The 13682-nt window shown below is 42.3% G+C and overlaps 1 protein-coding gene across 24 annotated transcripts in view; it reads right to left on the bottom strand.

Moving 5' to 3' along the window:
- Positions 1 to 13682, bottom strand: part of CADPS (calcium dependent secretion activator) — a 337672-nt gene that overhangs the window by 265881 nt on the left and 58109 nt on the right. For all 24 annotated transcript variants that reach the window (XM_077925069.1, XM_077925070.1, XM_077925077.1 and 21 more), the window contains exon 2: positions 2278 to 2391. In XM_077925069.1, the coding sequence (XP_077781195.1) occupies positions 2278 to 2391 (114 nt within the window). The remainder of the gene's footprint in view (positions 1 to 2277; positions 2392 to 13682) is intronic.

Raw genomic sequence — 13682 nt, 5'->3', positions numbered from 1 at the left:
TCAGCACCATGTTGTGAAAAGCTCAGGCCCTAGGCCAGGTCTTAATATTTCTGTGCGCTATAATATGCCATAATCCTCCAAATTCATTCTCTGGGTCAGCCCACTGAAAGCCCTGGTCAAAACAGCTTGAGTCTCCACTGTTAGACAAAAATAAATCAAGTGCAGGGCCAAGTATGGGTTCCTTTTCTGGAGATGACCTCAACAGAACTCACAGGCTGCAGTTGTTAGGAATAGGTTGAACCCGGTTTGACTCCTGCTCCATCTGACTGGCTGCCGCATCTCAGGCAGAGGCCTCACATCCCTGGTTACCTGCTCCCTACATCCATGCTGTAATGATCTATGCTACCTGAGCTGCAGAAATTGTAATCGTGCTATTTACAGAAACTGCAAAAATTTCATGGAAGACAACAGGCCCAATCCGCCTTCTATTAGTTGCTACAAACTCCCATTGAAAGTAATGGGACTTGTTATTTGAGACTCACTTTGGTTTCTGGTGGCCCACAGTCACAACAAACCCTGATCTGGTTTGGGATCTCAGGGTGAAAGAACAGGGTACAGTTTACTAACAAACTGAGGCATAAAGCCTGGAATCTGCTTTGAGCATGGTGAAATGTGATGGCATTTACAGAGCCGGACAAAGTTGCCTAGTACAGTAGTACCTCGGGTTAAGTACTTAATTTGTTCCGGAGGTCCGTTCTTAACCTGAAACTGTTCTTAACCTGAAGCACCACTTTAGCTAATGGGGCCTCCTGCTGCTGCTACGCCGCCGGAGCACAATTTCTGTTCTCATTCTGAAGCAAAGTTCTTAACCTGAAGCACGATTTCTGGGTTAGCGGAGTCTGTAACCTGAAGCGTATGTAACCTGAGGTACCACTGTACTTGTAGAAAACAATTCATGGAAATATATAGTTTAGGGACATATTTGGACCCACAGCTTGCCTCCTCCAACCCAGTGCCCACCAGAGGTGTTGGACTACTTCTTGCATCAGCCCCATCCAGAATGGGTGAAGGGCGCTCTACTCCAAAACATCTGGTAGGTACCAGGTTGGGAATGCTGGATGAGGCAACTGTCTGCTTCAAAGCGGGATTAAAAACACAAAGTTGTTTTAGTTTTAATATTGGATTAACATTTATTGGAAAACGTTTCAACAAATTCTGTCTCTTTACGTGTGTGCAACTATGAATAATTCCTGTTGCGGGAGATTAAGTTATTCTATGCACTCTGTGGGTTAAACCACAGAGCCTAGGACTTGCTGATCAGAAGGTCGGCAGTTCGAATCCCCGCGGTGGGGTGAGCTCCCATTGCTCGGTCCCTGCTCCTGCCAACCTAGCAGTTCAAAAGCACGTCAAAGTGCAAGTAGATAAATAGGTATCGGCAGGAAGGTAAACGGCATTTCCGTGCACTGCTCTGGTTCGCCAGAAGCAGCTTAGTCATGCTGGCCACATGACCCGGAAGCTGTACGCCGGCTCCCTTGGCCAGTAAAGTGAGATGAGCACCGCAACCCCAGAGTCGGTCACGACTGGACCTAATGGTCAGGGGTCCCTTTACCTTTCCGTGCTCTGCTCTGGTTCGCCAGAAGCAGCTTAGTCATGCTGGCCACATGACCCGGAAGCTGTACGCCGGCTCCCTCGGCCAGTAAAGTGAGATGAGCGCCGCAACCCCAGAGTCGGTCACGACTGGACCTAATGGTCAGGGGTCCCTTTACCTTTACGCACTCTGGAGGCCAGAGACCTATCTTCACATCTGTGTCCCTGGGCCTAAATCATGGCAGCAGCACAGGCTCCTTCTGTCTCTGGGACGTACTGTATGTGTACCAATTATGAGGATGTCTGTACCTTCGTCCTGCTGCTCACCTGCTGCCACACCCTAACTGCTCTTCCCACATGTGCAAAAGAAATACAAGCAGGAAGAAAGAACTCTGGGACTTGTAGTTCCTGAGAGAGCAGGTCATATGGCAAGAAGCTCTATTGAGTTGCTTGTCCCTTCTGACAATGTTAATCACATTGCGGAAATAGTGCACTCTGTGAGTTGGAGGGTGATGTAGTGGGGAGGCTGCTACACACACACACACACACACACACACACACACACACAGAGCAAACCAATGTGAAAGTATGGCAACCTAAATTTAGGACTGGAAAAAGGAAAAAACTGAATGAAATGGAAACGGACAGATTCCTCCATCCCAGCCTCGGATTGGTCCATTCTGTGCATATGGGGACAGCTTCTCCCCCTTTAGAACCTGAGAACTGGAATTGCCACTGTAGTGTTCTTACCTCATAATAGCTCTGGACAGCATTCATGAAAGCTTCATCTGCTACAATCTGAGTTTCTCCATTGAGGAAGGCTTGGAAGCGATCCTTGACGGTTTGGAGCTGCTGTTTACTTATCTGAAAAACCAATTAAAATGCAAAATGTTATTTATATAGAAATGTCATTAAGATCAGCAAAGAGGTAGAGTAGCTTAAACACATCATCAGTTATTATTATTATTATTATTATTATTATTATTATTATTATTATTATTATTGTTATTTACAAAAGGAGACAAATTGAATTCTGTTATATGGAAAAGTATGCAAATAAACCACATTTGTGTATATTGTACTGTGTAATTTGTACTGCTTCCCCTAACCATTAGGAAAGAATAAAGAGACTATGAATGGCTGTGAAGTCCTACCCCACTGAACATGGGAAATCCAGCCTTCTCCAACAATGGAGGTATAACATAGCCATTGTAACTACTATTCATTTATAGTCTTATCCTCTGATGAAGTCGACCAACCTTCTTTTAAATCCACCCAAGTTGGTAGCCATCACATTGTGGGAGAGAATTATATAGCTGAACTATGAGCTTTGTGAAAAAGAACTTTCTCTTGTACGAATCTTTCCATCTTCCCCTTCATTGGATGGCCAGGAATACTAACATCATGAGAGAGGGATATGGGCGGGGAAGAAAGTTGATTGAGTCAAAGCCACCTGATCCACACTTATCTTGATCCCACAGGCCTGTATTTATGCCCTTATGTTCGTCTTAAGGTGATGGCAAGATGACGGGGAGGTGTTGTGTGGGGAGACAGGGAGTGAGGAAATGAACAAGGAACCATGGCGGAGCTTAAAAATTATGAGAGTACAACTATAAAACACAATGCAATATATTTGCTGTTATGCCTGGAAATGCTCTGTGCTTTGTACTAAATTGGCATGCAAACATTTTAATTTGTATCATTTTATTTAAAACATCCCTGTGCAGTTTTATGTTCCAGAACAACCATATTTTTAAGGGGGGGGGGAACCCAACATTTCCCAATGAATTTTTTCCTTTGTGGCTCCATTTTAATAGGAGTTTGGTTAAACTGTTTTGAAAATGAACGATGTTGGCTGACATTTCTGGAGACTTTGTGCACATGCATTAAGTACTTCACTATGAGAAATAAAGCTGGGATTTTTACAATTTGTAGCATTGTTTGTTTACTGAAAGAATATACAGTTTTAGCTGTACTGGAGTAAACCAGCAATGAACCCTTGCATCCTGTATGTGTCTCTAGTAAACCTTAATGTGATTATTTTATAGATTGCAGAACAGCAGGCGCTTATTGATCTCCCCCACCCCCTTTTTCAACAGCAACCATGGCTGCTGAAAGCAGAAGTCAATTCCTAAGAGGAAATTAAATTGCTTTAATATTCCATTTAGCTTTTGCAGTGCCGCAGTAACAGCTGACTGGCAACAGCTCCCTGTCTGTTACAAGTCTACATAAACAAGGGTATATATTTGCATTCAATCATATGGGTAAAAAGAGAGAGAAGGAAATCAAACACACATTTCGTGATTTTTACCATGTGTGTACCCATGTCTGAATGCTTTCAGTCACAGCTCCTCTGATTGTGTAATTGTGACCCTACTGCCTACAGAAAAATATTCTGGGCAAGGGTTGCACCTTTGCCAAAGTTGTGCACTCATGTGTTCCTTTAGCCCTGCAGATGTCTTTTATCTGTTTCTGCTTTTATGTAGCCTAGTGCCAGTTAAGAGGTCCTTTCTTCTGCTCCCATTCTCAGATGGATTCCCTTGGCTGTTCCTAAATAACTATTCTGACCATCGACTCAGCTATACAGCTGCAAATAAAACATTTTAAATGTGTTGTGAAGTGCAATACACAAATGTGACACTAGATGGCAACAGTGAGCTATGCAAAATTCAATGCATTTTTCAAAACGTTTTTAAAAGAGTATTTTCACAGCATTTTTTTAAAATAAAAAATTATGTGTGTAGATTCCACCCATATTGTGAGCCTGCCAGCTTTGCTCTATGGATCAGGTTCTGACTGGTCAGGGATCAGGTTCTGACATCCCATCTGATGGCCCGTAAGGCAAATGTTCAGGGTGCCAGTTCACATCATCAGCCACACAACTCCTGCTATTCTTAAAACAGCTAAATGCCTGGCATGGGTGAAGTCAATTGCATGGGTCTTTCCTGCCTGATAACGGCATTGGAATTGCAACATGAAAAAGTGGTTTCGTCGCCGCCAAAAGCATGTGCGAATGGGACCAGAGAAGATTCCTAGATGAGCAGAACAGCCAACAAGTCAGCTCTGAACTTCAGGCATGTGATTGCTCCCTTGGAAGATCAGCTCATGGGACAAATATTACATTTTTACTATGGTCCAGCTGGATATAGAGAATAAGGCTGTTTCTAGCACATGCACTTGATGGATTTTATGCCTAACAGTTTTTTTACTACAGCTAGAGGGCACATAGGTTACTACACCTTCTGCACCCTTTTGAAACCCACTCCAGTACAAACACAACCAGCCACGCGGGAGTCACTTGCCCATGTTGCTACTCCTGGTTGGTTGGTGGTCAGGTAGGAAAGAACCATAGAATTGGCTCTCTCCTTACATCAACTTGTACAAGAACTTAAGAAGAATGTGCTGGATCAAGCCAGTGGCCCGTCTAGTCCAGCTACCAGTTCTCACAGCGGTCAACCAATGGGATGTCAATGGGAAGCCCGTGAACAGAACACGAGTGAATTTGGTGATAAAATTGTTGAGGGCAGAATCTAGCACCTTCAAATACACCCACTTTCCAAAGATGTAAGGAATCAGAGACTGTACACACAATAAAAGCAAACTGAGATTGTGTTACAGTCATATGCTCTAAATTTAAGGATCCAGGGTTATAAATACAGTGGTACCTCGCAAGACGAATGCCTTGCAAGACAAAAAACTCGCTAGACGAAAGGGTTTTTTGTTTTTTGAGCTGCTTCGCAAGACGATTTTCCCTATGGGCTTGCTTTGCAAGAGGGAAAGGTCTTGCAAGTTTGTTTCCTTTTTCTTAACACCGTTAATACAGTTGCGACCTGACTTCGAGGAACAACTCATAGAACGCGGTGTGGTAGCCTTTTTTGAGGTTTTTAAAGACTTTGTTAATTTTTGAAGCTTTTCCAAAACTTTCCTGACACTGTGCTTCGCAAGACGAAAAAAATCGCAAGACGACAAAACTCGCGGAACAAATTAATTTCGTCTTGCGAGGCACCACTGTATCTTCTCTAAGCTTCAATTCGATTTGCATCTGGGTACGTTGCTGCACAACAGCTGACTGCGAGGGTATATACATAAACTTGTTCTCTGAGATCATCACTCCTGCAAAGTATATTCAACTCAGATTTTGAAAGGCCCATGGCAGCACATTTCTCACTTAGTTACCTTCAATAATGTGTTTACAAATTGCATCAAAGCAAGGCAATGGAATACCTCCATTGCTGAAAAAATGTGGATGAAATCAATGCAATACATCAATGTCCTCTCTCTGCAGTTCTTTTTACAGGACTCTGGGTCAAGTCCAGCATTCAATGGTGCCCATGTGGCACTGTACAAGTTCAGTAGAGTTACTGATCACAAAAAAATATGCCAGCATAGACATGAGAAAGACATGAAAAATCACAATTGTAGATTTAACAGCATAATATAGCATTTGCATTTTATTGGTTCTTATAAACTGCACTATTTTGCCACCAGGAATGCATATGTAGTAATTAAATTATGTGTCAAGAAAACTAATTCCAGGTTAAATAATGCAGGCAGAATAATGTTCATATTTGGAACAACAGATTCCACTTACAGAATCCAGCCTCTTTTGCAAAGCAAATAAGCAAGAATGAGCCATAGGATAGGTGGGCTGAACATTTAAATGAACAAACAAAGTAGAGTTCAATGCTTTAAGAGGCATGGACCAGCAACTCACAAAGACTCTTATTGCTCCTGGAGAGAAAAGAAATTCCTATTATGCCTTATCCCAAGCCCTTTCAGCAGAACATAAATGCAGCAAATGTACAAATTTTGGGGCAAATGTTCACATTTCAGTTTCAGACATTGGGAATGCTCAGATCTAAAGGCGCATGCATTCCATAATGTAAACAGACCACACACCTTTTGGGGAGCAAGAGTATATTTTGATCTACACACATATCCAAAACCTGCTTCCACTCCCACATTCACAAAATTGAGAAAAGCAGCCCCTTGAGCTTTAGTCATTTAAACAACAATAAGTTTGAATGGCTTAAACAATCTCTGACTACATTACCAGTCTTTGCCTAGAATTGCCTGGAATTTGTGGCACGTGTATGATTTCAGGCAGGCTAATGGTGACAATAACTGATCCCCATTGTTTACTGATGTCTACTGGGTACTTAATAAGCAGCGAAGACCAAACTAATAGGTACACAGTTTCATGCTGAGGGTGGTGTAAATATTTTATTACTTTGCAGAAGCAGCAGATTCAGGAATAAGTAGGGCAAGTTAACAAGCATCTCTTTTCATGGTAGCCTTTACATCCGAAGAGAAAGCCTGGACACAAGTTATGTGTTCCAAGCCAAAGGTGATTGATTGGTGGGTGTACAATAAATGTCAGAGTCAATTAGAATGGTCAATTAGAAACAGCAACACCGGCTACTGGTCTGTTCTGGGGACAATTCAAAGTGCTGGTGCTTACCTATAAAGCCTTCCACCATATGAACCAACCTGTACTTTATGCTCACCATCTGAGTGTCTCCTCCAGATTCCCCCCTCCATACCTAAACTTAAGTGGGTGATGGAGACTGGACAGAGGACATGCTCATTTGTGGACGCCACACATGAAATATCATCTCCAGGGAAGCTTGCCTAGTGCTAAAACTGTCATCCCGGTGCCTGCTTAAAGGCATTTTCATTTTTCCAGACATTCCAGCACTTTGTGGGAAGGACCATAGCTCAGTGGCAGAGCATCTCTTGTGTATGTAGAAAGTCCCAGGTTCAAGTCCCCAGTATCTCCATGTAGGGTTGGGAGAGACTCCTGCCTGAAACCATGGAGAGTGGCTTCCATTGAAACATTGAAAACATTGAGCTAGATGGAACAAAGGTTTGAGTCAGGCTAGGGGCAGTTCCTGGTGCTCCTAACTGGTGAATGATGGTTCAACCACTCTGCCGAGTTTATGCTGTTGTTCTTTTTTATGTAGATGTAATTTGATATGGATTTATTTTTATTTATTTTTGTGTTATGACACCCTAACAGCATTACCGAATGGTGGCTACAAGTTATGAAAGCAAACACCATCATGAGGATACTTTTCTTTCATGGACAACTCACTATATTCAGTTTAATTTGGTTCAATCGAAATAAAATATCAATTTTGGCAGGAACAAATTTAGCACAGCAGAAAAAGGGGAACTAATTTTCAAAAAAAACCCCCAAAAAACAAACAAACCAAAAACCAGCAATGTAGGAAGCTCTTTTTATAAATCTTTGGATAATATATGTTAGAAGAGTCATTGGTCTGTAGGTGGCCTGATGGCCACTGAAGAGTACAAAGCAAAGTTCAACAACCTAATGCAGGAGTTGGGAACAATAGGCCCAGAGACTAAATGCAGCCCTCCAGGTCTCTCTATCAGGCCACAGTTCTCACTAGGGATTTTGGAGAAAATGGAGAAGGAAGTGGAAATTCCTGCAATTTGCATGTGCATCAAGGACCAGGAATGAAAATCAGTCAAGTGAATACAATTGGTATTTGGTCTTATTGTTCCTATGGTTCTAAGTCTGCAAATGATACTTTTTTACAACGTTTTCTTGACATTGAAATGAATGTAACATAAATAGTTACATAAATCACCTAACCTACTATTTGGTGACAACTGAAGTGCAGCAGAACAGAAACAGCGCAGATTGTGACAAACACAAGTCAGAATGGAAAATGCTGCCTTCTTACATCCCTGCCTCTCACTGACCTTGCTTTGCACCCCAAGTGTTTTTGCCTGGCCTGACTATGAACTCTGTGAACTCTGGTATTGCCTCTTGCTTGTTTGAATGGAGAGCAAAAAGGGTGTGTAGAAAGCAGCCGGCTGTACACGCAGTAGGGAAAGCAAGAAAAAGGCACCAGTGACTAAACTTCCCATGGGAGTAGAGAATGCATGCACACCAGTGATTAGAAACAATCACCATGATCACCACAGCTCCATAATTACTTAAGGAGACTAAGATAATCTCAGCTGCTAAAGATCAAACTGACACCCAATTTCTTCATAAGTGTATAACAAGCACATCCATTCTCCTCTTTACGTCAGTCGATAACCTTAATGAATCATAAAAATAATTACCACTTGTTGTCTAGCTGTGTATGCAGCTGCCCTTCCAATAATCTATTATTTGTTGTTGAGTGTGTGCATGCCTCTTTGCAAGGACTGCTTGATCGATGTATAGATTTTACCTCAAACCAACAAATGACATTCTAACAAGGGGAGAAGGGGGAGAGTTATAGCCTGCTGCCTATGATGCAAGGCAAGTTCGGGTTATATTCCCAATTGAATAAAATCTCTGGGGAAATAAGTCTCCATTTCTTCACTGGACACCCCCCCCTACATAGTCTAAGCTCAGTGGGTGAGTGGGGAATGGGGCCATACCACTTGCATCCAATTCCTGTCGCTTGACTCTTTCACCCCTACTACACACTGGATGGGTGGCTTCTGCAGTGGGGAACCTTCTCCAGATGTGCCATTGGGATTCTAAATCAATAAAGGGAGCCTATACAAGTAGAACTGAGACTCCAATACTTTGGCCACCTCATGAGAAGAGAAGACTTCCTGGAAAAGACCCTGATGTTGGGAAAGATGGAGGGCACAAGGAGAAGGAGAAGGGGACAACAGAGGACGAGATGGTTGGATAGTGTTCTTGAAGCTACCAGCATGGGTTTGACCAAACTGCAGGAGGCAGTGAAGACAGGAGTGCCTGGCGTGCTCTGGTCCATGGGGTCACGAAGAGTCGGACATGACTAAACGACTAAACAACATACTAGTGGAACAGAAATTAACCCTTCAAAATGTGGAGGGCAATGGAACCAATCCACAGTAACATGGGGCCAACAAATGCTCTTCGTGCAATTCTAATCTCATGGGGAGGAGGGTAGACACATAGACATGCCCTATGTGCATTTAAATTTCCAGCTCCTTTTGTTTCATGTCCTCCATGGCCCTTGACCCCCAGGGTCTTTCTTCACCTAATACAGGAATGGGAAATCTATGACCTTCCAGATGTTGTTGGACTACAACCCCTGTCATCCCTCAACCACTGGCCATGTTGTTTGATGGGAGTTGGAGTCCAACAATATGTGGAGGGCCACAGCTTCCTCAGCCCTGACCTGATAGCTTCACGTAGAGAAATGACTATGTCATAGTGGTAAAACCAGTGGACAGCATGCTAAACTGAGATAACGGAGACCAGGAAGCACTGGAAAAGAAAGCAGCAATCTGCCCCTCTCTAAGCAGGGCTCCTATGTTTCAATGATCTGTGTATGAAGTGGAAAACCAGGACTTTTCTTTGCCATGGAGTTGAGGAAAGTTTTGCCCGAGGAGATTCTGCTTTTCATACCAATGTTAAATTCACCTGAGTCTTGCAAGGAAAAAGAGAAAAGGTCGGCAGTCCTACTAGGTAGCCTTCCTTGGATGACTTTAGTGTGACATAGCTCCTTTAGCAGATTTTCAGTTTGGTGTTGTCAGCATATGATAAGCCCTTTCCAAGATCAGGGCCTCTTTCAACAGCCAAGGATAAGACGGTAACACCAACAACTTGAACTCTGTGTCTCAGAATAGTAGCAGCACTGAAGTGCTGGCAATACATCATGAACTAACTGTGTCAGGAAGAAAGGATTATCAGATATCCCTCCCCACGATTTCTCAGTATCTCCCAGTATTTGCATCTTTCTATTTCAACTTGGCAAGTGTCAATGAGTCTTTATGAGAGCTGCTTGGCAACTTGTTTTGATCTATTCAAGTTTTTCCCTTCTAGACAAATTTCACGTCCATTACCAGAGAGGACACTCAGAGCTTTGAACTTCTTTTGCTGGCAGCTACAACCTGTGTTTTGAGGGAAAGCAGGCCTTGGCATGCTCAATTTGTCTTCCTATGCGCAACTGCAAATGCAATTCTATAAAGAAACTAATGGATTTATGGTGTGTGTGTGTGTGTGTGTGTATGAACAATTCATTTTGAGGATGGGGTATTTGATTTGTCCACAAATGTGCCATCAGCAAAAGTCGGTAGCTAATTCTTATTGAACTCTAGTGAATCTCTATATTCAACTAAAATTGAATGATTGATCTTCACAGCACAATCCAGTATGTTTTTACTCAAAAGTAAATCCAAATGCATTCAGTGGGGTTGACTCCCTTATAGCCATTTTAGCACGGAAGCCTAAGTGTGGAATTAGGAGTTACTCATACAAATGAAAATCTACTCACAAATTTTAAAAAATACTTTCCTTATCTCATTTTTGTAGGTGGCCTAGCACTGATATTTTCTAAACAAAAGTTCTATAATGGAAATGTCAGACATGAGTTCTAGAAATCCTAATAGCTTGTCAAACAAATATTCAATATCACTATTTCAACATTTTTTCTCTTTCTTTCATTCATTACATCAGTCTGTTGGTTGCATGGCTATGGGCTGGCATTTCTCAAGAAGGTCAGGGCTAGCCTACAATTACTTACTTTTCTCATGCAGAAAGAAAGACCCCTTGAAAATGGTCTCAGGGTTGTGCCAGCAGTGGGTGGGATTGGACAGTTGTCAGTGTCCAGGGACTGCTGCCACCACAATCTTGGCTCTCACTTGTGCTCAATCTTGTCCTGCTGGAGCCTGCAATACTGTGTGAGTCTTACGTGATTGCTTAATAGACTTGGGAGATGTTTTTGAAAGCCTCACATTCCACTCTCCATTGTCTATGACTGGCAGCTGAAGGCCCCAAGCCCAAACTAGAGATGCCCTTGCCCTTGCAACCTCCAGCATTATGTTCTCTGCTTCCTCTTCAGATGGAGTGTCCAGCATGGACACTGAGATCCAGCTCTGAAGGCCTTCTGGTGGTTCCCTCACTGTGAGAAGTAAAGGTACAGGGAAGCAGGCAGAGGGCCTTCTTGGTAGTGGTGCCCACCATATGGAATGCTCTCCCATCAGATGTCAAGGAGATAAATAACTATACAACTTTTAGAAGAAATCTGAAGGCTGCTCTGTATAGGGAAGTTTTAAATGTTTTATTATGCTTTTATATTTGTTGGAAGCCACCCAGAGTGGCTGGGGCAACCCAGTGAGATGAGCAGGATACAAATAATAAAAATATTAATTATCATATGTCATTTTTGTGTGTCTGCCCTATTCCTGTATATGGTTCATTCCTTCCCAACCTGAATTTCTTTTCACTGATTCTTTCATTTCCTGATCTCATCCTATCGAGGAATAACCCCGGGTCTGACAAAAGGAAAAACAGCCGGTTATTTACGGTAGTCAAGCAATGTATCCAGGAGTCTGAGATATTGTGCAAATTCATCATGCCTTGGCTCATTGGCCAACAATTAGTCATAATTTGCAATCCAAACAAGCAAATTAATCCCTTATTTTGGAAGCTTTCTCGCAGCGATCACACACTATCATTACTTTAGCCTGCTGCTCCCCCTGGTGTAGCAGTTATTAGCCTTTTTCCTAGAAAATGTGATCAATAACATTTGGCTTTTGTCCAACAGAGTCAAAAAGGTAAAGGCCATAACGACCTTCTTTATGGGCAGTTCTTAAGCAATGGCTGAAGAGGAGGTAGAATAAAGTCAGGAAAAAGGGGGAGGAGAAAAAAAGGAGGGATAAGAAAAAACAGACTAACTTGGGTGTGGGCAGACTTAAAACGAACAATGCAAATGGCATTTCTAAAGATACTGGGATGTCACTTCAGATTGTTAGTAGAATGTTCTGTGTATTGATTCCAACCTACAGTTCCATCAAATCCCATGCGAAGCCATTTGTGAAACGATTTGCTGTGTGTTCACTCAGGCATTTTGTCTTTTAAAACACTGTTATTTATTCTTCATTGCCCCAAGATTACAAAAGGATTACTTGTAAAAGATTGTATTATCATAGTTACACTTAGGGAAATCCAAGCCATGCTGTCTGTTGCTATAAGCAGCTGACTAAAACAGCAGCTGGTCTTACCATTAGGCAACTGCTGGTGGCTGTCTAGAATAGCACTTTTTAAAACAATTTGCTAGTGCAAATGGAAAGTCGAGGGGAAAGTCAAAGGTTCCCAAGGCAGCGGGAGGGGATAAGCCAGGGTTGTAGACCCATAGCCCTCCAGAAATGGTTGGACTTCAACGTTCATCAGATCCAGCCAGTACGGTCAATGTTATTCAGGATTCAGGATGGTAGGAGTTGAAATCTTGCAGCATTATGAGGGCCACAGGATCCTCACTTCTGGTATAAGTCATCATCCCAGGGCCATAACTGATTGGGAAGTGTGGAGGGGTCACACTGCTAAAGTAACCTAAGAACATGGTTCAAGGTGTATAGGTCACAGTGTGCAATAGGGCTTTAAACTTTAATTGTCACTGCTCTGTATGAAGCCACTTGCTTTTGCGTTGTCTCAAGTCTCTGATCTTTGCATTGCTTGGAGGGCAACATTCACATTAACAAGAATTATTTCCCTGATTTCTGCTGTCAGCTATTTGACGTAGCGCTATCCTCCTTGTCATTAGAATTACCTTGGTTTTATGAAGAATGCCATGTAAAATTAACCTTGGGGATTGTCTGGCCCAAATAACTCTCCCCATACCTGGCCCTGCCAAAGGACCAGTGGCCTGCAGTCTAGTGCCATCAACTTTCCATTATTCCCACTTTATGTCAATATGACTCTTGCTCATTTTCACTGAAAGCTGACTGCTCCACCATTCTTCCTTTAGACTGCTCAGGTAATATCTGTTGGGGGCTACATGTTATAATTCCCAAAGTGGTGCTGGTCAAAGTTGCAGTTGTTGTTTTAATTATCATTTCCCACTCCCACCCCATGTTTTAAGTAATTATCATTTTTACCCATAAACTGCCCCATCAGGGGAAAAGGCAGAGTATAAAAATATATATAATCATAATAAAATATTAAGGCATGAAAGGGAATAAATGCTTTTTAAAGCACCAAAAATAACTGGCAGTGCGGTAATAGCTTAAGACTTCAAATGATAGCTGGTGATGGAAGTGAAGTGGTAGATTCATTATCCCAATGAGTGAAGGCTGGAAAACTGGATTGGAAAGTAGAGAATCCTGTTTTCCAGTAGCCAGGAATAGTCATTTAAAAAAATGCTCATTTTTTATTTATTTTTAAATTAGTTTGTGCCGCTAGCTTGCTTCCCCCTCCT

Source organism: Podarcis muralis, chromosome 2, assembly GCF_964188315.1.
Source record: "Podarcis muralis chromosome 2, rPodMur119.hap1.1, whole genome shotgun sequence".
Lineage (NCBI taxonomy): Eukaryota > Metazoa > Chordata > Lepidosauria > Squamata > Lacertidae > Podarcis > Podarcis muralis.
The sequence above is the reverse complement of the archived record's forward strand: the minus strand, read 5'-3'. Positions and strand labels throughout refer to the sequence as shown.